The sequence below is a fragment of the Rhamphochromis sp. 'chilingali' genome (genome assembly GCF_963969265.1).
Source record: "Rhamphochromis sp. 'chilingali' genome assembly, chromosome: 1".
Taxonomy (NCBI): Eukaryota; Metazoa; Chordata; class Actinopteri; order Cichliformes; family Cichlidae; genus Rhamphochromis; species Rhamphochromis sp. 'chilingali'.
The window spans coordinates 27,212,119-27,239,422 of NC_137929.1; the positions used below are offsets into that span (position 1 = coordinate 27,212,119).

The 27,304-nt window shown below is 41.9% G+C and overlaps 1 protein-coding gene across 4 annotated transcripts in view; it reads left to right on the forward strand.

Moving 5' to 3' along the window:
• LOC308393281 (ADAMTS-like protein 1) overlaps positions 1 to 27,304 on the forward strand; it is a 102,911-nt gene that overhangs the window by 45,374 nt on the left and 30,233 nt on the right. For 3 of the 4 annotated variants that reach the window (XM_080876925.1, XM_080876926.1, XM_080876929.1), the window contains exon 3: positions 24,617 to 24,744. In XM_080876925.1, coding sequence (XP_080733051.1) covers positions 24,617 to 24,744 — 128 coding nt within the window. Of the gene's footprint in view, positions 1 to 20,756; positions 20,945 to 24,616; positions 24,745 to 27,304 lie in introns of those variants that run through there. The other variant, XM_080876927.1, reaches the window with a different exon arrangement.

The following is a 27,304-nucleotide window of genomic DNA, read 5'->3' on the forward strand; positions in this document are numbered from 1 at the left end:
TTGGATAAGAATCCTTTGGTGTGATGTGATGTTCAAATACACCCTCATTCAGTGTGTTTTCTGCTTTTATGTAAGAAAGTTGAATTTAGCCAAAAGAAACACAAGTTAAGACTAAGATAAAACTCCCTCCAGAATACGAAATTATAGCAAAAATATTTTGTTTCACTGTTTTTTAAAGCTGCTCACATGATATCCTAAAATGTGACTGAGACGTGTTGGTTTCAGTAGTACGTGTGAAAAAAATGTTCTCTATTTACGGTTCATGTTTCTCCACCGGCTAGTTGTTAGTTAGTGAGTGTGTGTGTACAAATCAGTGTCTTCCAGTCTAAACTACAGACACTGGTGGGAATTTGCTTGTATGCGCAAGGAGGTTTTGGTGCATCATCGTATCATCAAACATCCCCAATGTTGTTGGGGTTGAACCAGTGAATCAGGGCATCACAGACTGGTCTCTGTGCTTTCGAGCAATTTCACAGTGACTACCAGCAGCCACGCGTAACTGAGTGTCCAAGTGACCAGTGTGACGAGGGCACAGATTATTATTCAGACATTTTCCACAGCTGAAGCCACCACACAGCGGGCTAAACAGCAAAGATGCAGTTCAAAATGTTACCCTCTGTAGCTACGGCTTTCTTTAGGGAAATAGTGCTTCCAGCTTTAACCTCAGTGAGTAATATAATTCTTTAAAAATAGTGGTAACAGGAGTATTTTCCTTTTTTTTTCTTGTGTTTTTTTCCAGATGCTAAACTAAATAAATTTAGTATAATTCAGCAGAAATCTTTATAATAGAGATCTTTCTTCCTGATGTGATGTTCTCTGCAGCACAAAATATCAGTTAAATACAGTATTTAACAGAAAGAGGAGGGTCTGTTCTTTTAAAAAACATGCTGAGATTTGTAAATACTTACGCATACCACCTAAGGTGATATTAATAGTGATTTATAAATGATCGTGTGATCCATCTTCCTTGTGAGCTTGTTTAATACAACTTAAATTACACCAGGTCAATCTCAATCGAGTGCAGCAATAGTTTTAACAAAAGGGGCCTGGATTTGCTCAGGCATTTTTCAGCTTTTGTAGTATTGTCTTTCACCTTATGGTTAAGTTGCTTTAAATAACAAAGCCTTTGTTTCCAAAATGTAATTTAAATGCAGTTTTTCTGCAGGGCAAAAAGCCCTGATGCTTGTCTCTACACAAGTTACATACTCATGAGAGATTTTATGCTTCTCAACTTGACTTCTTTGGCTGGATGACTTAAAGCGTAATGGACATCGGGTTTGGTCCTAAACTCGGTGGTCTCCCTCTGGTTCATGCTGAGAACCAATAACTGCAAACTGGTGTAAGTACCATAAGTACCGTAAGTCTAAACATGGGAAAATCAGGACCATCCAGTATATGCGTGTAGACCTTCAAACACATTCAGGCGCTCACAGAGTTTTTGCTCTCAGGGAGCGCTGGGAGAGAATGTAATCTGTTCACAAACCACAAAATTGAAAAATGACCCTGACATTCTTCCAAGCTGAAAAGTGAACAATGCTTGCAACACAAGAAGGCATAGTTTAAACCAAACGTTTATACAGCACAGAGGTAAGCCTTTAACGTCAAATGAACACGGTTTAAGGATCTCTTTAGGTTGCGTTTCTCTCCCCTTCAGATGCTCTCACACTTGCACACACCTTAAATACAGTGGGGCAAAAAAGTATTTAGTCAGCCACCGATTGTGCAAGTTCCCCCACTTAAAATGATGACAGAGGTCAGTAATTTGCACCAGAGGTACACTTCAACTGTGAGAGACAGAATGTGAAAAAAAAATCCATGAATTCACATGGTAGGATTTGTAAAGAATTTATTCGTAAATCAGGGTGGAAAATAAGTATTTGGTCACCTCAAACAAGGAAAATCTCTGGCTCTCACAGACCTGTAACGTCTTCTGTAAGAAGCTTTTCTGTTCCCCACTCGTTACCTGTATGAATGGCACCTGTGTGAACTCATCATCTGTATAAAAGACACCTGTCCACAGCCGCAAACAGTCAGACTCCAAACTCCGCCATGGCCAAGACCAAAGAGCTTTCGAAGGACACCAGGAAAAGTATTGTAGACCTGCACCAGACTGGGAAGAGTGAATCTACAATAGGCAAGCAGCTTGGTGTGAAAAAATCAACTGTGGGAGCAATCATCAGAAAATGGAAGACATACAAGACCACTGATAATCTCCCTCGATCTGGGGCTCCACGCAAGATCTCATCCCGTGGGGTCAAAATGATCATGAGAACGGTGAGCAAAGATCCCAGAACCACACGGGGGGACCTGGTGAATGACCTGCAGAGAGCTGGGACCAAAGTAACAAAGGTCACCATCAGTAACACACTACAACGGCAGGGAATCAAATCCCGCAGTGCCAGACGTGTTCCGCTGCTGAAGCCAGTGCATGTCCAGGCCCGTCTGAAGTTTGCCAGAGAGCACATGGATGACACAGCAGAGGATTGGGAGAATGTCATGTGGTCAGATGAAACCAAAGTAGAACTTTTTGGTATAAACTCAACTCGTCGTGTTTGGAGGAAGAAGAATACTGAGTTGCATCCCAAGAACACCATACCTACTGTGAAGCATGGGGGTGGAAACATCATGCTATGGGGCTGTTTTTCTGCCAAGGGGACAGGACGACTGATCCGTGTTAAGGACAGAATGAATGGGGCCATGTATCGTGAGATTTTGAGCCAAAACCTCCTTCCATCAGTGAGAACTTTGAAGATGAAACGAGGCTGGGTCTTCCAACATGACAATGATCCAAAACACACCGCCCGGGCAACAAAGGAGTGGCTCCGTAAGAAGCATTTGAAAGTCCTGGAGTGGCCTAGCCAGTCTCCAGACCTCAACCCCATAGAAAATCTGTGGCGGGAGTTGAAAGTCCGTGTTGCTCGGCGACAGCCCCAAAACATCACTGCTCTCGAGAAGATCTGCATGGAGGAATGGGCCAAAATACCAGCTACTGTGTGTGCAAACCTGGTAAAGACCTATAGTAAACGTTTGACCTCTGTTATTGCCAACAAAGGTTATGTTACAAAGTATTGAGTTGTATTTTTGTTATTGACCAAATACTTATTTTCCACCCTGATTTACGAATAAATTCTTTACAAATCCTACCATGTGGATTCATGGATTTTTTTTTCACATTCTGTCTCTCACAGTTGAAGTGTACCTCTGGTGCAAATTACTGACCTCTGTCATCATTTTAAGTGGGGGAACTTGCACAATCGGTGGCTGACTAAATACTTTTTTGCCCCACTGTATGAGTCATGCAGAAAAAGGGCTCTAGCTGGCACATCACTATACATGCATGGCAGATTCAAGGCACTGCTATGCAGAAACTGCCTCGCTCAGGTCCCAGGAGGACCAATTAAGCTATATTTGTACCTCTGATATCTTATTTATCTTCCCATTGCACGGGCCAGATGACAGTTAGAGATATCTGTTCCAACTTGTGTAGCTGTCCTCTCGTCATCTTTATTTTTTCCAGTTCTCTGGTTAGGCCTCTTTTTAAGAGAGACCTCATCAAAACAAATGAGACTAGGACAAATGACTGTTAAGATACTGAAAAAGTACAGGATCGTGCCAGTTTTCACTCTGGGGGAGGACTGGGGGATATCTGGCTGATGTGTGGATGGCAGTGGATGGTTGATGGGGTCCTTTAATCACACAGATTTTCCTGCACGTAAAAGTACAATCGGTCCCATATTTAGCTTCTACTTATTTCTCTAAACATCATCTTCCACCTCTGTTTTTTCTCAGTGTGATTAAGTGCATCAGTTTACCAACAGCATGAGCGGACCTGAACAATAGGGTATCGCGGGCATGTGCTAGTAATATGTGCAATAAACAGCGGAGTGCAATAAAGTGTCACAGTGTGTGTCGTGCGATGTGAGAGAGCAGGGTTGAAATAAAACGCTGACAGATGATTCTCTGCGAGACAGATGTGTGCCGCTGTCGAGAGTTATTGCCCGTGGTATGAAAGATTTCCTGTATCTGTCCTTGTGGCAGCGGACCTCCTTCTCTAACACACTGATTCAGCTACAGGGACTCTTTCATACCGCATGCAATAACTCTCTTCAGCGTGTCCAGGAAGAGGTGCAGAGGGCGGTGAGCGTGATGAATAGGCAAGTTTGTTCGGTGACCTTCTCTCCGCTACAGCTTCAAAAGTGTCCAGTTTGCAGCCAATCACAGAGCCAGCCATCCTGCTCGGGTTATCCCGTCTGTTGGTGTCTCCAGCTCCGATGCTACCTTCCCAGCAGACCCCAGTAAAGTGCGCTGCACTCACAACAAGTGAGTGATAGGAAAACTTCATTTTGTTGAACATGTTCCTTAGGAAATGGAGCCTGCTGATCCCCTTCTTGTATACATCCTCTGTGTCGGCTTTCCTGTTCAGCCTGTTGTACATGTGGACGCCCATGGTTCATGAACATCCTGTTCCAGGACAGACACGGGTTATATAGCATCTGAGTCTTAAGCACTTAAATTGGAGGCAACTGGACTTCTTTTCACATTCAGAAGCAGATGATTTCTCCCAGATCATTTCACAATAAACAGTAAGATTGTAAGTTAGATTAATTTTTAAAAGAACACAATTTTCAGTGTGTGTATGTGTTGTTGTTCACCTTAAAGAACCAGTAAAATTTCGGGCATTGGCTAAAGCTCTTTTTCACCAGACATTATAGAAATGACAGGAATTTGAGATGCCTTTGGAAGTAGAAATAAAACAACACAGACACACAAATATATAAAAATACCCATATCTAGAATATAATAGAACAGCCCTTTATTGTGATTGTACTGTACATGTACAACGAGATTGTGGACAATGAAAGTGACAATGATAATGTACCTCTTGTACTGAGCAGCATCTGGTGCTCGAGGCAAATTGTAGCCTTCCCACAACAGACGTGGAGATTTCCTGGATTCCTTTCACCCCCCTTTTTTCTTCCTTTCTAAATCCCGAACCAAATCTTAGTGAAAGGTGACCCAGTGGAGTATTGAAGCTTCCAGATTTATGACCCCACAGTGAACGATGAAGGTCTTGTGATGAAAACATTGCCTGGAGGCCTCAGGCTGAGAGCCAGGGTGCTAGTTGACTAAAGACAACCGTTTGGTTTGGTGTTACATTGTCCCCCAATGAAACGTCTGCATTGTCTTGTTACACGTGTGTCTGGGGGGGAAGGAAAAGTCAGTCTGTGATTTATGAGATTAATCTTCTTGTTGCTGCAGAGCCAAATGTGAAAATCTGCAGAACAATATAAAGCCATCAGTCATTTGATCACTGATGAAATCATTAATATTGCACGGAGAGCAAGCAAGAGCTCATCTCCGCTCACCTAGGAGTGAAAAGAAAATCTTGAACCAGAATTGAAGAACAAGGGGAAGCATCCTCCTTCCTCTCGACCCCTGCAGCATTCAGCACTTTTATTTCCTCCATGTTAAAAACGTGCTCTGTGCTGTTCGGTTATGATTTGTGGCGTCTTCGGTTTTACAGGTCGAACCACAAGCAAACGAGCGTATTTCTCACAAGCAGCTTTTCTGAATGACCTCACTGGGATAATGATAGGGTTGAAGCGCAGTGGATGAGCTTCTCCTCCGCTCCGTCGGTGCGATGCTATAGATGATGGAGGGATGGGAAGCGGAGGGGGACGAGGGCGAGGTTTTAAGGCGCTGGCGCTGTTTCGCCCTCAATTGCACGGCGGCACGTCAGCACGTGGCAAAAGACACCAAGCAGACCGAGCCGCACCAGATGAGCTGAGGCTGCAGCTCCCGTCTGGCACGCAAACTCGGGCCCCACTAACTGGCTCTCGGATCGTTTTTGTGTGTCCTCGCCGCCTGTTTGCAAGAATCTGATGACGGCAGCAAAGTGTGGGAAAAGTGTTTGTAATGTTTACAGTTGCTGCTAATGATTTAAAACGTGTAAATACGTGTGTGATGTACGAGCGTGTTTGCTCTATGGGAGGGAGGGAAGATTTACTTTAACACCCTCTCATTTTGTGTCTGTTGCCAGAAGCTGGGGGTTTATGTAAACCTCTGCCACAGTTGAGAGGGCTCAGACCACCCCAGACATGCAGACATGTCTCATCAGTGTGCGTCATGGATCACCCGTGGACTCTTTGTATGTATGTGCACACGTGTGGGAGGGAGCTGCTAATTAAAAGTGATATTCGGAGCTCAACGGACTGTGTGCTGTTCTCTAGATGTTTTCTATTAATGGATGTAGTCTTTTATTATTTTGTTCTTTCACATTGCACAAAGTTTCTTTTAAAACCTGTCGAGGAGTTTTGATGATGAGCTTAAAAACTTGCAGTTTTGTCTCTGAGACACAAGATGCTGCTCTTGAGCTATGACGGCTACAACATCGATCACGTCAGAGGCTGAAAAGTCAGTACAGCGATAAAGTTGGCTGTGAAATAAAAGTAGAAAATAACATCAGAGCAGAGTTTTCTCTGTATGTCTGACTTAAATGCCACTCTAGAAATTCTATACTTTGGATATACAAATAAAATGTCCCTGCGTGTTAAAGGATTGTTATTCTTTCACCACTGTTTTTGTCCTTATCATGAATTATAAACTTATTACAAATACTTATTAGGTTTTTAATTATAGGACAGTTATCTTAGTGGTAGAAAAAGACTGGAAGGTAAAAACAACTGTTTTTGTGAGCAGGTCCATCCATTCGCTTCCGCTCATCCTTTTCAGGGTCGCGGGGGCGCTGGAGCCTATCCCAGGTGTCATAGGGCGAGAGGCAGGTTACACCCTAGAAAGATCGCCAGTCTGTTGCAGGGCTAATACACAGAGACAGATAATCATTCGCACTCACACCTATGGGCAATTTAGATTAATCAATTAACCTACCCTCACAAACTGCATGTCTTTGCATGGTGAGAGGAAGACGAGTACCCGGAGGGAACCCATGCAAACACGGGGAGAACATGCAAACTCATGCAACAAAGAAGATGTACGTCCTCTTTCAATTCTAAGGATTTATGTATCAGGACATTGTTAAAAAAAAGTTTGAATGTCAGATAAACAGCAACATTTTGTTTGAGTTTTTAACAAAAACTCCAAAATGTAAAATCAAATGTGTGAAAAATAGCTTATAGAACCACCTTTAGTAATAATTGTTTTCTGTCACAGTTGCAGGGGAATCTTGGCCCACTCATCTTTGCAACATTGAGGCTTGTGGTCATTCATTTATGCACAGCTCTCTCGAGATCCCAGCGCAGTATTTCACCCAGGCTGAGGTCTGGACTTTGACTGGGCCATTGCAACACCTTAATTTGTTTGTTTTTTTCAGTCATTCTGTTATAGACTTGCTGCTGTGATTGTGATCATTTCCCTGTTGGAGCCAAGCTTTAGCTGTCAGACAGATGGCCTCGCAGTACTTTGGTATAATCTTTTTGCAGTTTCTCTAAGCATTGCATCGTCTGATCTTGGAGGAAATTTCCTGGAAATTCCACTATCGGGAATGTTCACAATGGTCTTGAATGTTTTCAAGTTGTCAGTAATCTCTCTCACTGTCTAATTTTTTAAAATAGCCTCATGGCCCTTCCCACATTGATGGGCAGAAACAATTACTGCTCATTACTTCATGGCACTGTGTTAACACACATCCATAGACTGCACTACTTAGAATAAGAATTTCATGCAATTATATCAGAAACCATGCTGTAATTCATGCATAGCCCAAAGATGATCTAGTATGCAGGCTGCAGTAAAGGTAAAGCAAAGGAAAATCTTTCATCTCTCCTCTGGTGCTGTTCACTGTTACTGCCAGAGGTGCTACCTATAACCAACTTCAGTAGTTAGGAGTTCACTACAGTAGCATACTTAGACAGCTGTGAGCCTAAAGGCTTCTTAAAAACATGGTATAAGGGTTTTTATGGGATAGCAGGATGGCATATGGGTGAACTGATTTATTGCAGCTATTTTTCTGCGATAACTCTTCCATCATGCACCCAAATGTTTACTCCCCATCTCTTGGGCAAGCTTCGACTTGACGCTAACCTTAAAGGAAGATACACAAAGTTTCTTCTCATTAGTGTGCGGTTTCTGGCTTTGTTGTGTAAGCTGTGCGAGAGAAACTTGATTTAATATCCAGTAATATAAAGAAACATAGCCTAAGGTGGATGTTTTGCCACATAAACTGTCTTTTGTCAAATTGCGTTGCATGAAATGAATTATTGCTTGCAAAGCAAACACTAACGGCGCGCACACATACATGTAGACGCTCATTTTCTCATCTCTTTCACATTTTTTCCCCTTATTCTCCTTCACTCTCACTCTTGCATACACAAGCACGTTACCCGCAATACCCTCAAATACAGAGATGCAGGCTTCCAAGGCTAGCAGCAACCTATTATTAAACATGTAACTCCATATCAGAGATAATTTGACGTTTCCTTGTGCAATCATTACTCCCAGTTTTCAAGACCTGGAAAACATTTTCACCTCTTTTTTATATACTGTGTATGATCGTCATGTAATCTAATTGCACTGTAGTTGATTGGTTTATTTGATTTAACATTTTTACTACTGGAGGGTGGCAGATACAAGCTGTGTCTCGAATCATCGAATGGACTTCCAACCTTTTTGACCATTTTGAGTACTTTAATAGTGGACTTAAAATGGTCAAAAAGTTGAACTTGCATTGCTGTGCAGTTTTAAGGCAGTAGGAGAATACATTGTTAACACTTTTAATGGTCTCAATGCTAGTGCTGTACGATATTAGATAAAGTTTTGTATTGATCTGATATCAAGTAAATAAAAGGCAGCTTATGTAGGGTGTGCCATAACTTATGAGATATAGAGGTAATGTAGATAGACAGGAAAGCAGGGAGAGAGCGAGGAAGAGCCACAGGTCAGACTCAAACCCAGGCCTACCTACTCTCTTGTATGCTATACAGCACACGGTCGCCTGCTAACCCACTGAGCTAAACCAGTGCCAAACTTTGAATGCGTTTTACTGGCCACTAAATCACTTTTAATTTTCACAACCTGTAAATGCTCTTTTGCACAATATTATTACTAGATATATTATATATTATTTTTTTTTTTTTTTGGCACTAACTTGTCTTGTAGCACCTTGGTTCCTGGAGGAACGTTGTTTCGCCTCACTGTGTATTTTTAAACTGTATATGGTTGAAGTGACAATAAAGTTGAACTTGAACTTGAACTTGAACTTGAACAATAATTCATTAACACAACAAAATCCACCTTTCGGCCTCTTATGTATTTAGAGGTTTTTTTGAGACCTGGAATGTTTATGTGCCTGTCTGTAAGACCCTTTCGATCACTGTCTGTTATTTCAATGTGCTTTAGGCTATAAATAAAATAGATGTGACAGTTAACATAGAAGGTTCAGAAATGTCAGAAAGTGTTAAATCAACGATTTTTTTCATTTCCAGAAGAGTAATTCATTTAACACAATTCAATAAGCCAACATACATTCAGTATGTTGGCTTATTGAATCAGCTACAGAGTAACATTTCAGTGCGATATATGAACTCGTTTTAAGACACTGCATCTTGGATCTGGAGAATTTTCACTTGTTCCATCGGCAGATTTTTTTACTTAGTACACTCGTTTGAAATAAGCTGTAGGTTATGGCATCTTATTTTAAGTGTGATGAGATATTTTTGACTAGAAATTAGACAAATATACTAGTTTTTACAGTGTAGAAACACATTATTGATGCTATTACACTAGTGTCAGTCCGATACCACTAACTGTGTTGGTATGGATACTACCAACGTTTGGACTCATCTGGCCACCACCTCTAGTTAGCTGCTGCTGTTTAGTGTTTGTGCAGGTTAAATTGTAGTCTTCACTTTGAAAGGTGTACAGTTACATGTAGGAGAGGCAGTGAGTTGGAAATATCCATGAAATGCAAAAACTAGTGTATTGTAAAATTGTAAATGTAATCTGGAAAGATCATAACTTGTGGTGACAACACCAGCCTATCAGAATTTACATAATACAAGTATAGGGTGCATATAGTGTAGCACATGAAACAGTAGTAGATAGTTAGTAGTATTTAATAGTTGTTTTAGCCGACTTGGTAAGAAACTCTCTAGTTCCATGATTTGCACTGATGTGCCTTGAGACAAGTCCAGATGTGCCATGGGATTTTGCAACAACAACACATAATTATTGCAGTGTACAGCTGCACATAATGTAAATTTAGCAGTTGGATTGTACATTTTCTGTAATTTCTTTGTAAAAATTCATTTTAAAAGACGCTCATTAACAGCTAATCTACCTAAACAAAAGAGAAAATGTAACACTAAAGCTACTTGTCTTTTGGCTAGGGGTAGAAAGTTTGCTACTAGATAACATAATGCTTAAGAGGTATGATCTGTAAGCTTAAGTTTTAAAGGCTGAGGCAGCTATACTGTTAGTCTCTTTGGGAAGACAGCTTCTTCATGTGATACTAATAAAAGTGGCTTGCCTTTAAGTAGTAGATTGATAACACTGGCCTGTATAAGGCACGCCACCAGTAAAATGATACGAGTACTGTCACTGTGGGTAGACAGGCTGAGCTGAAATGCAGTGCAGTGTACTTTATGTAAGAGGGATGGAAAGAGAAGACTAGATGGAGTGAGAGTCTGTAAAGCAGTGAGGCTACAAGAGAAAAAATAAAAATGGGATGGAAGTGTTCAAATCTTGGTTGACTCATGTTTCCTTTTTCTTTAGTAGGATGTCTTTAACTTTGTCTTTCCTGTTCATATTTTAACAGGCTGAAGTCAGCTTAATGAAAGACTCCGTTTTGGATAGATTCATCTCACTTCAAAAATCTAACTGAGCAATATCAGAGAGAAACAGCCACAATGCCTTTTTTTGCGTTACTGTTGCGTCCTCTGTGTTTCTCGGGCAATTGCACAGGCATATGGGTGAGGAACGCTTGAAAGCAGATCTGTGGCAGGCTGATGGATAGTTTCCTCTTTGTGAATGTGGGCGCTACAAGACAAAGCCCAGTTGATGTTTTAAAGTTTGACTGCTTGAAAGAGCTGTCAGCACTCCCGGCACCATGACAAGTTCTAGAGAGAGGAGTATATTACATAAGAGATGTCACACTGTCTATGTGGATAATATGATTCTGAGCTTGTAAAATGAGCACAAGTGTTTAAAAATAAGGAATTCTCATGGAAGTTATATCTCAGGTGTTTTTTGGACATGTAAAAATGTATGTCTGTGATACAGTAACTACAGATAAAGCTAATATACTTAAACAACCACTAAAAAGAAATATTGAAAATGTGCTTTATTTTATTTGTTCATTTTTTGTTCTCAGACTGTTTATTAAAACCAGGTTTTCAGCTGGAAGAAGAAGTTATAGACAATGAGTTATAGGTGCATCTATTAAAAACCTTTAATAAGTAAAAACCCTGGTGACCTTGACCTCAAGGTCAGACGTGAGCTTTTCAAGGTCACCTTGACTTATTAGTCCACAATTACCTAGAAACTATTCTTTTGATTGTTGGGGTTTCTCTCTGTTGTCATACATTTTTTACCTTACAATAGTAACTGCATTGAAGCAACTGTTGCTGTGATTTGTTGCTATATAGATAAAATAGAATTTGAATTTAAACTGGAAAAAAATCTATATACTATCCTGCAATTTGCATTTGTTTTTGCTGCACTACAAACTCCTTAAAGTAGGTTTACAGAACAAAGAAAACAAAATTAATATATAAAACACGCAAATACAGTAAAGAAGGCTTTTAGTGATTACTTTATGTACCTGTATCCTCACTGAGATTTAACTAGAAATCTTTTTTCTTGGTGTGTTTTTAGCATTCGGTTGATTTCTTCATAGCTTTGCAGCTATAAAAATCCACAGGCTCTGAACTCACTTCTAAGCATCATCAAACAAACTTGAAGTCATCTTATCTGAGCCCATATTTAAGATAAAAATGTGAAGATTGCACTATCAGCCTTCAGAGCAACATAAATTCCGTGTTATCACCTTCCCATAACTCCGTCATACAGGCAGCGATATGAAAACCTTCACAGCTTCACACACAGTAGAAAGGAAAGTGCGGTTGAATAGCTTTTCTCAGATTTGAAACTGGCTAGGACACATTTAAACAAAAACCGACGCCAACAGCCTTCATCAGAGAGTGACCAATTGCTTGAGAACTGTTTTGATGAAAACCTAATTGTGTGAATATAAAATATTCAGTGAATCTCCAACTCCAGTTGTGCAACACAGTGTGCTCGAGGTGTCGTCCATTTTTTTCCTACTTTAATCGTTTCCATATTTATAGGTCAGACACAGGTCAGAACAAGGAACTGAAGAGCGCATGCCCCTTCGCTTTCCGTGTAATTGCATCATTATTTAACGGAGCGAAAAACGTCAGATTTCAGAGGATGCTCCAAAGGTTTAAGCCTCCTTTGACCACCTTTATCGTATTACTATCACTTTCTCTGATCGTCCTAGAGCCAAAGACAACATGCAATACATCTCAGAAAATGGAAAACATATGTTACTGCTGTGACTTAATTTTAGGGTTAAAAACTGAAACCTGAGCTGTGCGAAGAGTATATAGCACATCAGAGACATACTTTGTGATTTGAAAAGCTTCAGCTTGCTTTGAGTTTAAAAACTCCACACTCACACTTCATGAATAATAAGTTGCTGAGACAAACCAGGGGTCTTTTTATCTGGGGTTGCTCCTTGCTGTCAGTGCTCAGAAAACGGTTGGTCAACTGTTTTGTCTCGTTTTGCAGTTTTAACTAGGAAGCCTGTTCCATGTCTGCGCTTCGGTGGATTGCTCTCTATTGACTCTCATGGTGTCAGTAATTAGTCAGTGTTTGTTCTGTGTCCTTTTCTACTGAGATTAGCTATTCGTGGGGTAGGAGTAGGGTCGTATAGGTTTACTGTTTGATGTGTGCTTTTAGAAACTGATATGGACCCTGACATGATCATGCATGTCATATTTACAGTTTTGCATTCCACAAGGAGGCTATTACAGCCAAAAAACTTGGATTTCACAGTTTTTATTACTTGAAATGACTCCTGCAAACAGCTGCAATATATTTTTATTATAATGTAAGTTTTCCCAGACAGCCTTTTAAGCAATACAAGAAAACCGGTTCTTACTTTTGAATCCACTCTGGACATTCTTTCAAATGTCTCGCAGTGGTATATAAAAAAACTTGTGTTACTGACTCTGATGGATAATAAGGGTCATCTCTGTCTTTCTAAGGTTAGTTTGTTTTAAAAATTGCTTGTATATTAATATTTAATAGAACAAATGAGCTCACAGCAGCTCCACCAGCTTTTCTCCTGCTAATCGAACTGACCGTAACACCAAAACTGTACACTTCATAGGGTTTTTTTTGCATAAATTGGAAGGGTAGGTGATTTCTGGGGTGATATATGAAAAATATGCTTTTCTTATATTTAAAAAACATGGATGCCTGTCATCTTGTCTGTGCTAGAATAGAATAGAGATTGCATTGCTGTGCGGTCACAACCTCATTCCAGCTGTCAACACACCTGAATCAAATGATTAGGTCATTACCAGGCCTCTGGAGAACTTCAAGACATGTTGAGGAGGTAACTTAGCCATTTAAATCTGCTGTGTTGGATCAAGGACACATCTAAAACCTGCAGGACACCGGCCCTCGAGGCCTGGAGTTCGAGACCCCTGATTTAGGGTGACCTGATCCAGCCTTAACTATATGCTTTATCAAAAAGGAAAGTTTTAAGTCTAAACTTAAAAGGAAAGAGGATGTCTGTCTCCTGGATCTAAACTGGGAGCTGTTTCCGGAAAAAATGGATCTGATAGTTTAAGGCTCTGCCTCCCATTCTAGGAGATGCTAAGTTTATCTGTTTGTAGTTGTGAGAAAGGTGGTGCACGGAGGCATTGTTGGCTACTTGCTATGGTCAAAACCAATGTTGGTGTTTAAGAACTGTGAAAACATCAGGATGTAAAATCACAGCATTAAGATGTTGATTCAAAAAGTTCACATGTTGAATCTTTGGTGTCTTCTTATTACAACTAACTGTAGTTGCAAAGAACTTAGTCCAAGCACTTCTCTCCAGCTTTTGTTGTTGCTTTATTACAGACAGCAACCTCTTAGATCATAAATAACTGACTTGTTAGTGACGGGCAGGAACAACTTTTCCACCGTCGTTACTCACGTCATTAGTCCTATCACCTTTAGATATTGATTGGGTGGTGAGAGAGCCGTGACACAGAGAAACGCATTGCCGTTCCAACTGAACTGTTTTCAAGTGAGAGCACTGTGAGCATAGCAGGAAAAAATCTGTGCACTAAGGGTGTTTTTGCAATGCTCAGTGAGCACTGTTAACACTGAACATTGTATTTGTATAGAAAGTAGACACTGCCAGAGCAAAAACAGCTGTCAGTGGACACACACCCTAAATTGACGGGGTTTTTTTAGATTGATTTCAACAAAAGGAAGTATATTTTCAGAAAACATGTGTAAACTGTTCTGAGCAGCAGCTATATTATCCAGATGATACGGCAATATGGTCTCCATTTTGAAACACGGGGGATCAACTTGATGCCGGCTATCCCATAAATAAGCTGCGGTGCTTAGCGTCGGCCCAGATCGGGATGCAGGTCCCACGCTCCCCGTTTCACTCTAGCCCCAGCCTGGTTTAACTCACTCCAGCGGCTTTACGCGGCTAATTTATGCCCATCCCTTCCTTTCGTACCCTCTTTAAAACACCACAGTGGCCGTGGGTGGGTGAAAGAGGGATGTGGAGTGTGTGTGAGGTGGTGGGCTTTGTGTAGTGGGACCCTGATGAACTTAGCCTTTGCATTCACCAGAAAGCTGCTAAAACATATGCGTGCTAATGGGAAAAGCTTGATGGTGAGAGCACATGAACACAGCTTCAGGAAGTAGTAAATGTCACTGCTGATTCTTAATTACGTGCTCGAGTCCTCTCAGCGCTGTGGCCTGCATGTGGAGTTTTTAGAGGCTTTCTCAGGTGGGATCAGAATGTGGCTTATTCAATATGTCACCATAAACAGCACAGTAAATTGTTAGAAAATATTGTGAACTGAGCACAGTGGTGGTTGGTTTTAGAGCAAAGAAAGTGCGTCTTTGCTTATTGTACCCTTATATCAAGACATACTTTTTTTTATGATCCAATTCTTGATTGATTTAAGTATTAAACTGACGCGCTTTTGTCTTGTCTTCCTCTCTTTACACCAAACTGGTCACGGCAGATGGCCCCGCCCCTCCCTGAGCCTGGTTCTGCCGGAGGTTTCTTCCTGTTAAAAGGGAGTTTTTCCTTCCCACTGTCGCCATGTGTTTGCTTACAAAGGGTCGCCTGATTGTTGGGCTTTTCTCTGTTTTCATGTAGTCTTTACCTCACAACATAAACGGCTTAAGCTGACTTTTATATGCTATTTAAATGGCATTGAAATGAATTTAACTGAATTTAATTTATATACGTCATTGTTGACATGTCCATGTGACCATTTAATTTATAGTTGCCTGATTTCTCGTCCCTGGAGAATAAAGCTAACCCAAAATTCTGTTTTTTGGTGAATTTTATGAAAACTTTCTTTATTGATCTGGCAAATCAAGCAAGTATTTCAATTTGTCCAATGCTAGAGTTTGTAGAATAAAAAAATAAGAGAATTCCCATCATGCTCTCGTTATATCTGTTTTTTTCATTCATTTTATTCATAGTTTTGTCCCTCTTAACCTTGCTGATTATATGGGGGTTTTTTGGACTGATTTAATAGCTAATGTCAAATAAATTCACCGGTAAGCTATTGTAAGCAATCCAATCTCACGGGTTGTTCTGGGGCAATGCAACTCTACAAGACCTGAGCTCTCATGTGCCTGCTATTCTGAAAAACAAATCATTTTTGCTTTCATGCATACTCCAAAAAGCTGTGGCCCCAAAATCGAGACAGAACAAATGTCTTCCTCTGCAGAGCTGCGGGGAGTTCACCGAGAAGATGTACTCTAAGCCAGAAGAGATTGGCCCATCGGAGGACGAGCTGGCGTTCGTCTTTCCCTCGAGCGCATTATTTATCCCGTGCCTTTGCATGCATCCTCCCACCTGAGCCATGATACAGTAATCTCAATAGGTGTGTTTATGGCTCTGTAAATCTATCATCTTCACATTACCACCAAACACTGAAACCAGCTCGCTCGCAAGGCTCAACGATCCAGCTGACCGCTCCTCTGGATGGAGTATTAAATAATAATCAATCACGATTAAGGAACGATGAGAGGAAAAGCTTGACTCATGTGGAATGCGTGGATGTGGAAGCAGTGAAAGCTAAAGCTTAGGTGACAATGTTGGAAAAAAAGAGATATTTAGGGAGTAACATGTTTTAGCTGTAACGCTGCTTACTTTCATTTCAGCTCCCATCTGGCTTTAATTGGATTTAGATGATTGTCAGGGAATTACATCTTTATTTTAATCCTCTGGTTTTGGTGGGGTGGGGAAGTGTGGTTGACTTTCAGCTGCAAGTCGTAAAATCCTTGTCCTGGTAAAACATTTTATACCGTGGCTCAGAAAGCTTTTTAAACAATGGCTTTCGTATAAATCATGCCTGGTGCACATACATCGTCTGTGAGGGTGGTGGGAGGCTACCATTTATATCCCGCCTGAACCATTAAAGTCTTCTCGTGGGAGCTGAGGGTTCGGGCTTTCGAGGGGTCCTCGATGTGAGTCTCTCGTTAACTTTAGCTTCGTTTGTCTCTCTTCCTCAGGACGCTGGGACTGTTAAGTAATGTCATCGCATCATAATATTGTAATCTTTTAATTTGACTCTTTCTTCTGCAGCAGAGGAGCGGTATCAGTTAAACATCTGCTGCTTGGAAAGTCAACATAGTGACCCTTTACAAGACCTCAAACACATTCAGCATGAGAGAGCTTTTCTAGTCGTTTCACCAGACAGCGAGTGATGATAGAAGCGGTGTTTTCAAATGTATGGGGTTGGCTCAGTTTCCATCGCATTAAAAAGTAAAAACAACAACAAAGTTAACTTTAACATCATTCTATACTAATAATGATGAACAGCTCATTTTGCTGAGCAATACATGCTGTATTGTCAGCTGTTTATCACAGAGACATCATTAGGGGTTCTCAAGTGTTGTGCAACCAGGCGAAACCCTGCTCATAATCCCAACACTGCACACTGAGAGAGAATCGAGTGATTTTATGACAGATGGTGGTGATTTGTCACAATCAAATGAGAGATTCTATCTGCCTAAAGACAACACGGGGATGGGTGGAAGCAGCGGCCATGAAATGGTTTTTTTATTAGCATACAACTGAATGTTGTTCTCCTCGCGCCTGTGCAGGTTCTCTCAGGGTCTCTCTACTGGCTTCCTCCCACATTCCAAAAACATGTTAGGATAATAGGTGAGGATGGATGGATGGATGAATGGATGGATGGATGGATGGATGGGCAACTACACTTGTTAATGATATCGTTTGGGGGGAAAAAGAAATATCAACCAGTGTGTCTGTGGTAATTCAAAGCTTAACAACTTCATATAATCTTTAATTGAGGGCTTTAGATTATTTTTAATTAGATTGAAAACATCACATGAACAGTAGTGTTATGGGCATTTTTTTTTTTAATATAGACACAAAAAGCAGGAATACTGAGAAAAAGATAAGCTTGAGTACAAAGGTGATTAACCTTGCATAAATTACAGGAAAACACAAGCGACAAAGGGCAAAACATTAAAGCGATGGCAGGACCACAAGGAGAACTGGTGAGTCAGCAAGTAAGTGTAAAGTAACAGCTAAAAAAGGAAAACGGAAGATGACAAAAACTAACACAGAATCCAACTGGTGAAAACCAGTGAGGGTCGGGAAGATGATTAGAAGCGATTGAAGGTAAATGAACAGGGACTTTTGGTTGTTGCTGTCAGACAAGCTGGTCTGAGTGTATCAGAAGCTGCTGATCTGCTGGGATTTTCCAACACAGCCGTCGCTTGGATTTACAGAGAAAATGTGAAGTGAGTTCCAGTTCTCTAGATGAAAGATGCCTCATTGATGTCAGAGGTCAGAAGAGAATGGCCCAACTGCCCTGAGGTGATAGAAAGGCAACAGTAACTAATAGCTACTGGTTACAAGCAGAAGAGCGTCTCTAAGCATGGAAGATGTGAAAACTTGAAGCAGAAGGGCTACAGCACCAGGAAACAGCACCAGCCACCACTCCTATCAGCTAAAGATCAAGTATTGATCCATCCTGCTTTCTATGGGCGGTTCTGGCTGGTGGCGTAATGATGTGAGGGATATTTTCTTGATACACTTTGGGACCCTTATTACCAACTGAGCATCATTTACACACCACAGCCTACCTGAATATGACCACAGTGTCACCTCCAACTGGTTTCGTGAACATGACAGTGAGTTCAATGTACTCAAATGGCCTCTACAGTCACCACATTTGATTCCAATAGAGCACCTTTGGGATGTGGTAGAGTTGAAGATTCACATCATGGATGTGCAGCTGACAAATCTGCAGCCATTGCGTGATGCTGTCATGTCAATATGGACCAAAATCTTTGAGTAATGTTTTCAGCACTTTGTTGAATCGATGACTTCAGTCAGGAAAACTGGGGTGAACTTTAATAGGACTTTTACCATCATGTGAATGCGCTCACTTTAATTTTTAACTGCAAAATAAAAGGGGATCTAAATTAGCTGTTGGCTTGTTTACAGTCAGTCTTCTTGTTTCTGGCTCTGTGAGATTGTTGTTGCGATTCAACCTTGTTCCCATATGTCAGCAATTACTTTGGGGCAGCAAATGTTATCCTAACCCATTCTTTCATATTAAAGCAGAATCATCTTTTAAGACAGTGGAGCATTTGTCTGTGGACAGTCATTTCCCCTAATCCTCAAAACCTCCTGCATGCTTCTCTTATGCAACCTAATATCCGAGCCTGCCCTTGTGTAAAATAACAATGCGCTCTATCATTTTTCTCACCTCATCATCTTCATGGATTGTTGTTTAAATTGTCAGGAGACACCTTCGGCAATGTTGTGGTAGAGAGCCGTCTCCAAGCTCGTGTCAATCAAAACCGTTAATTTCCTCCTCGGGTGTTTGGTTTTAAGCTCTAGGCACATCATTGATGCCACGGTTTATTTTCTGTAGTCACACATTGGCAAATACGAGAAGGATTTCTTCTAAAAGTAAATATCAGAGGGTTATGGATTGAGAATGCATGGGCCGCATCAGCCTGTGAACATGTCAAAGTCCACGTCCTTCCCTGCTGGCACCACAGACTACACCAGTGTGTGCGCGTTAAGATAATTCCCCAATTCATGGAACATGCTCAACCTACCAAATCAAACAAGCTAAGTCCGATTCTGTCAGTGACTTTGGACTTCGAGACAGGTTTGCTTTGTAGAGCTGAAATATAAAAAAGTGTGTATGTGTGCTGCGTTAAGTGTCGAGACGTCTGCTCCGATGTTGTGATTAGGGTGGCTGACTATTTGCTCTGGAGTACAGCACATTCCTCTCAGCCTTAATTGATACCAATTATGCGGCTTTTGATTTGGTGTTTGATTGGGAAGAAGATGTGAGGCCTTGATTCGAAGGGCACAGAGTTTTTATTGTGTTTGGAACCTCGGGGTTGGATGCCTGAATGATAGCTTGCTACCTTGTGAGTAACATCAAGGAATGCCAGCGGGTCATTTTGCCTGCGCTATTTTTAATGTTGGGTTTCAGATTTTTGTTTTTTTGCGTCCTGCCATCGCAAAAGGAAGCTGGAAAGCCACTCAGTGTATAAGTATATTCCCCGTGTGCCAAAGGGTTGTCCATCTTACTGGGTGTTTTTTTTTCTTTAAATAACTACAGGATTTGTCCCTCCAGGGGACACCTGGCTTGTCCCCCACCTCCACGGTGTAAATGTTCTCTAGCTTAAACTGCCAGATGTTATAAAAGGCTCCATTGAAGTAAACCTTTAGCTCATAAAAAAGGGGGTTGTAGGCGGGTGGCTGAAAAGTCTATCCTGATAGCTTCAGTGACCACACTATGTCATCTGATTTAACATAGAGGCTCACACATGTAACTCTTTGGGAAAAATAAAGCGATTTGGAGCCAAAGGTGAAGTATGGCAGTGCCAAATGTGTCTCTGCTTTGCTCAGATGTGTAATTGAAGTCACCAGTTCTGCGCAAGCAGGCTGGAAATAAAAGGTTAATTCTAAAGATGTCACAGTATGACCGAGAGTTTCTGACATTTCCAACAGAGTGAGGGAAAACTACAGAGAGGGAAAAAACCCATCCAAAGCTTAAAAGAAAGAGGAAGCAGTGGCATGAGTGAGACGGAAACTTGAGATATTAGGAAAAGAAATGGAAAAGAAGAAAATTGGTTTACAGTTGTCTGTCTGCCATTATTCCTTCTCTCTGACAGTCTGACCCACACACACACACACACACACGCACACACACAAACATGCAAAGCTGTGAAGCTGCTGCTGGCCCAGCTTCTTGTTTGTACTAACACTGTCATCTGAAGCCCATTTATTGATTGGCTAATGTGCCAGACCTGAGGGCTCATGGTGCTTGGATCAACCCCCCCGCCCTTCCGATTACTTCCTCCAACTTTCATGCAGTGCACGCTCTAAAACGGACACACACGCACACACATTCACCCACGCTCTCCCTGCCCCCTCTCCCTCCCTCCGCTTCCCCAAGATACTCTTGAGAAAGAACGGGAGCAAGTCAGACAGGAGACGGCAGGCAGGGAGGCAGACACAGCACGCAGAGTGACCCACGGAGGAGGCCGTCACGCATCGGACCCAGACACACACACAAAAGTACTCACGAGCAGATCTGGAGGGACTGGGTCTCACACACGCGCACACACACACACACACTTTGAAAAAGGCATGGAACAAGACTTTTCATCCTGCATGCTGTTGATGACAGCTCTTCTACTTCTGGTACTGTGATTTTTACCCTGTTATCTCAATTGCATTTTAAAGTTTTTATTTTGTCTTTGGTTATTAATGTCCTCTAAAAGCATCTATTTGAGTGTTTATGCTTGTATGTGTGTGTATTTTGAAGTAAGCAGTGCACTCTCCACATCCTGGAGTCTTCTCAACAGTAGCTTTGCCAGGTCAGCTACAGCAGTCCTGCAGCATTGTCTTATTATATTATTATGTTTTTTAACCTAAGCCATGAAAAAAGGACTTGTGCATGCGGAGGTCAGCGAGCTGCAGGCTCACTGTTACATTACAGTGCCTTCCTCACAGCATGACCGTGAGTACAGTACTGTGCTGCGCAGTGCTGGCCACATGACAAGGGATTTAGCAGATGTGCAAATATCATGTGTCTTTGCCAACTGCAAAGGCCGTCGTATTGACACAGTCTGCAAAAGAAGGCACCAGAGTCGGGTTTCTTTTTCCCTTTTTTCAGGAGTTTTCCATCTTCGGGAAAAGTGTTTTTAGTCTCAGCTGCTGACAGGTGACTTAAATAGAATCCGTCCATCAGAATAACTCATAACGTGGAGTTAAGTGATCTTTAATCATATGCTCATTTCCGCTTTTTTACCTTGTGGAAAAACAAAGGCCTTGCGGTTGTCACCCTCGTGTATTTGCTCTGTTTTTTTTTTTCACAGTATGAGCACCAGTGAGCAAATAATAGTTTGTGTTTGCAAAGGTGCTTTTGCAAAGAGTTTTAGGAAGCATTATGAGTCAGTTATGGGTGCATGAACGCTCAAATGAAATAAGAAGCGCGATAGATCATAGCAGAAGCGGTGGGACGTGCAGTGATGGAGGGTTAAGGAAGAGTAGATATCTGAGCCGTTTGATTATTGGCTCCAAATCCCAGCAGGACAGCCGTCCAGCTAGCGGAGCCTTGTCTTCCTCCGCTTTCATTGAGAACAATAGCAGCGCAGCGAGCCAAACAACCTCTTCATCTCCATCCCTTCATCCTTCATCTACTTCCACTCCTCTTTCTTCGCAAGCCTCTCTGCGCCTCGAGCACTCTTGGCTTTGCAACACACAGCCTCAGTCGTAATTGAGTGCAAAATTCACTGATTGCTTTTCAAAGGAGAATTAAGGTGGTGCACTAACCGGCTGCCCAGAGCGCAGCCTGTGTTTATTTACCGGGATCCAAACATTGAAATAGTTGGCCCGTGCAGAAAGTAGCGCCGCTGCCGATATGTTTGGCTGTATGTTCCGCTGGCTGTGTTTAGGTTTTGCCATTCCTCTCTGCTGTTCCTCAGGCGTCATCAGCACTGACAGCCATTTATATCAGTCCCCACGCACTTTTAATAACGTGAACCCGCCATCCCCTCTCAGGACTGTACAGCATGGGTGTTTTTCCTCCCATGACCCAAGGAAAATAATCGGAGCCCTATTATTGCATTGTTACTGTTTTTCTTTGCACGATCCATTCATCTCTGTATTTGAAGTGCACTGCCATGCTGTTCGAGGGAGGAAAAAGGGGGTAAAGAGGTCAGCATGAACTGGCTTTCCCCTAAAAAAACCTTTCTATCTTAAAGCATTCTACTTCAAACGCAAGCCTGGATCTTCACTGTAAACTGCCCAGTAGGTGCAAATTCATTTTCTGAACACACCCCACCCCTAATGTTCAGCGGCTTCTGGGTAAATGAGCTTGTTTAGGGCTCACATTTCATGCCTAATCTGCAAGAGCTGGAAATTTTAAATCACTGTCAAAAACTCTGTTGGATGTGCAGACACAAACTGCCGCCTCACGGTGTAAAAGTCCCTATTGTGCGACGCTGTCCAGAGCACACAATAGCAGCATTTCTGCAATGTTAGGAAAAGAAGTCTTTCATGGTCCAGCAGCATTATGAAGACTGAGTGGTTTAAAAAAATGATAGTTTTTCTCTTGTATTCATCTGCTCCCATTGAACACTCCCAAACCGCCTTGGAAGATTGGCAGGTTACTTTATTGACTGTGTTTGCGCTTCGGTCTACTGAGCCACATTCCTGTTGCCACAGGAGGTGGACGATTTGTCCCAGTGTTGGTTCCAAGTTCCAAGTCTTTTTTTTTTTTTTACTTTTCCAAGTTGTCATCCATTAAACAGGTACAGGACCAGTTTTTTCCTTTACCTCAGTCTCACTGGCAGGTTTTAAGTAGAATACCTTCACTGAGTCCTTGTTCTAGATAGCAAAAACAATCTGTTTCCCTTTTCACCTAATCTGAGCCCGGTATTCAGAAAATGCAGCTCTCTATTGCTTCATTCAGTCAGCTCTGGAAAGGGCATTGAGAAAAGTGAAGCAGAGGAAAACTATCTTGACTTAAACACAACAATAGATATTGCCATATTGCCTGACAGCAGCGGCATTATAAATAAACCTTTCCCTACGAGCATGGCGAGTTAGTCCACTTGGAAAATACCAAAGACTTTATGAGGTAAACAGGAGCTGAGATAGCGAGGATCTTAATTTTTTTTGGCTGTCACCCTACATCCGAGACGCACACTGTCCTTGTAGTTGTAAAATTTAGCTTCTCATAATATTGATTTTGGGTGGCGCAGTAATATTCCCGTCTCCGCTGCCAAATACAGCACAATGCAATTAACAGAGAGAGGCACACGAGTGTGGCCCGAGCCTTAAGCAAGGACTAATATTTCAAACTTTAATGCATGACTCAGACATTTTAAATACGCAAAAGGGCCAGAAGTCAAGAACTCGTGATTACTTCCTCTTACTGTCACGGTCTGGCTGGGGCAGACCGTATGTGTTGCAGAGGAGGACTCAAACGCAGACCAAAACGTAGTGTGGATAAACAAAACAAGCCGTTTATTGAGGCTAGCAATGAGGGTAAAAATAATCGGGCATCGGTGAAAACTAAACAATAACCTAAACTGGGTGAACTAATAACAAAACATGAAAAAGCTTAACCATAGTGAACTGACATGGGTACCTGGGGATGAGACATGGATGAGCAGACGACCTGACAATGGCATGCAGAAAACAAAGGGCTTAAATACATACATGAGGTGATCAGGGGAGGTGGAGACACATGGGGGAAACAGCTGACAGACATAAACCTAATGACAGGACCAGGAGAGGAAAGCTAAATACAATAAACAAAGAACACATGACATTGTCAGAATAAAACAGGAAATACTAAAACTAAAACATGACAACACAACTTAACAGACCTAATATGTGATGAATAAATACAAAACCCCAAAACATAGAAAACCCAGGAACAATAACTGCCTAAACTAAAGGCAGATAGGAAATAACACAAACTAAATCACATAACAAAATGAGACAAATACAAACATGAACTCAGAGCGCTGGGTCAGAGACCCAGCCTGTGACACTTACTGCCTCTCTTTTCCTGTCATGTGCACTTTTATTGTAGTTTTTAGGTTTTTTTAAGCTCCTCAATTTAAGGAATGGCTGCAGGAAGCCACAACTCACTTGGCTAAAGAGCTGCTTTCTGTAATGATGGGAGATCTTTGCTAAGTCATAAGGTCAAAGAGTCCAATATAAAGATGACAGTGAGCTTCAGTGATCAGTTTATTTTATCTCAGCTTCTGTAGAGCTGATGAAGGCTGATAACAGCAGACGCCTGTTATCAGAGTGTCCAAAACACTGCATATTAACGTCTCTTCTTCTGGTGTGTAGAGTTCTCGTACGGCCCGATCAGAAGAGGACAGAGACACGCTTTGGGACGCCTGGGGTTCCTGGAGTGAATGCTCTCGTACATGTGGCGGAGGAGCCTCCTACTCCCTCAGACGATGCCTCAGTTCCAAGTAAGACCCAAAAGCCTCACAGAGGTAACCTGTGAGAGAACATGCAACAGTGTCGGGAGAGCTGGTCTGGTTCTCTTCATAGAGTAAGATTAACATTTGCAAGGTTAACGTCTCCTGCAACATCAGACTTTTCAGAAGGAGAAGCCGCACACGTAAAAATATTGATGATGGAGTAATAAAGATTAGAGATTGCTCACATTCTTGCAGACATTACTAGAAGTTAACATGCTAAACTGCTTTTCCTTATTTCTGTCATTGAGGTAAATATTATAGTTGTGGGTGGGTGTTAAATAATGGGGTCAGTGTATTTACTACTTCATATTAGCCAAAAGTTCAACTTAAGGCTCCTCTAGAAGCTCAGTTTCAGGTGTTTTTTCCAAATAATGGCTCTTGCTGACATCAGAGAGAGCGGATATCCTAATATGGTCATCTAATTTGTAAGAGGCAGCCAAGCAGCCAAAAACCTCTTAAAGGGAGAGAAGCTAAAAGACAAATGAGGATTATTTTATTTTTACAATCCTTTGGGCAGCATTTACACTGTACTGATATCAGGTCTAAAAATCTCGGATGCAGAAAAAATTCCAGAAAAAACAATCATTATGAGAAGCAGGGGCATAAAGAGCCTTTTTAAAACAAAAATCAGTGGCCTGATGTAACTGTTGAGTTTATAGCGCAGTCATTAAATGATGACTACATCACAGCAGGAGAGCATTTGCTGTAAATTGAAAGTTAGAACCTCAGTGACCCTCAGAAAAATGGAAACATCCCACCGGCAATTTGTTAGCGTGTGTTCAAACGTGATCTGAGCTAATCCCCTTTTCTAAAGTAGAAAGTCCTGACTGAAGTTGGACGGATTTCCATCAAAATGCAACATCATTGCTTTTAGGTTTAGGCAGGGGTTTTAATAGTGTGAGTAAATCCCACAAATCAAATCCTCCATTCCCTTGGGTTGTAAGTGGAGTGCTCAAAATACACATGACTGTTAAAGATCCCTGAGTGGATCCACTATGGACCCGTCTAGACAGCCATGTGAGCCAAAATCTTGAATTCATCATTGACATTTGGAATCTGAATTTCAGTAATGACCCCAACATGTTTCCTCACAGATCAGAGCAGAACAATCAGTGACTCTTGCGAAACTACATGCCGCTTTTAATAAGTGTTTTATGTGACAGAATTTGGGCTGTGCAAACACGGAGTCCCGCATTGGATGGATTCCCACTGCTCATCATCTCAGGCTTATATCAGGAACCTCTTAATCCTTGTGCCAGAGTCACCTGGTCGGTAAGGTTTCAAGCTAACCCACAGTGCTCCAAGATTAAAGCTCAGGGACCGAGTGCATTGGGTAAAGTGGTCAATTATAAACAAATTTAAGGAACAAGTGGGAAAAATGGACATAAGAAGGGAGACAGTACATTTTCCTTAGAAATGTTGTCACATTTATAGGCTGGGAAATAGCTGCAGGGTGACTTCACTTGCATTCCTCTGTTTTACAGTTCCCAGAATATACTGCTGCTCAACTCAAGGTAACCAGTGACGTTTGCTGCTGGCTGCAGAGGTAGCACCCCTAGTGACAGGACTAGTCACTCAGATCATGAAACAGTGCAATAGTCTAGGATCAAACTGCCAGAACAGCTCACATCATTCTTGAGGTCACAACCGAGGTACTGTGAAAGGCTCTCATATGTCTGCAACCATGAATCCATCTGCACTGGCACTAGACAAAAAGACTGAGCAGCATACAAGTGCCAGAGGGCCCCCACCCCCCACCCCCCGTGTACTGCACTGTAAACATTGAGGTCAATGTCTCTTTGAGGAGTTCATTTCACGATCTCTGGAGCAACCACTTCTCTTTGCCTGCCCAGAATATTTTGGTCAGACAAACCTCAGGAGTAATTGACTTGTTAAGAGGTGTTTGGGGCTTGAGCTTCATACGGGACATAGGCAGCGTGTGTATGTGTTGATGTACATTCTCCGCCTCCTCTAAGTCCAGGCAGGTTTGTTTACCAACTCTGGCAGTTGCCATAATGTATGGAGCTCTTGAGCAAATGGTAGGAGGCTTCGTTCCACCTTGTCCCACCTCACCCTGCTCTTGCGTGGGAATGAGGGAGTCGTAGCCTGGCCTCGGGTAGCAGATCAAACGGCATCATTAAAAAGCATAGCACAAGGCCCCTTGTGTATGTGTGTGTGTGTGTGTGTGTGTGTGTGTGTGTGTGTGTGTGTGTGTGTGTGTGTGTGTGTGTGTGTGTGTGTGTGTGTGTGTGACTCTTTGGAAAAGGGAGCTGGAATTAGGTCTGCAACACCCTCCAAACCAATACCATTCCAACTCTCTGACTTTTTAATGCGCACACGCACATACAGGGCACTTATTGCTACTGCAAAACACACCAGAGTTAGTTAACCTCTCGAAAGGGCATGTGCAGAAGTACAGACTATCCGCAGATTGCCTGGCCTTCATTACTTCTATCCACACAAGTTACTGCACTTGATCGCCGGCTTCTTTATTAACAGCAGCATAGCTGGTTGGATCCAAGTGTGAACATATGGATTAGATGTCATG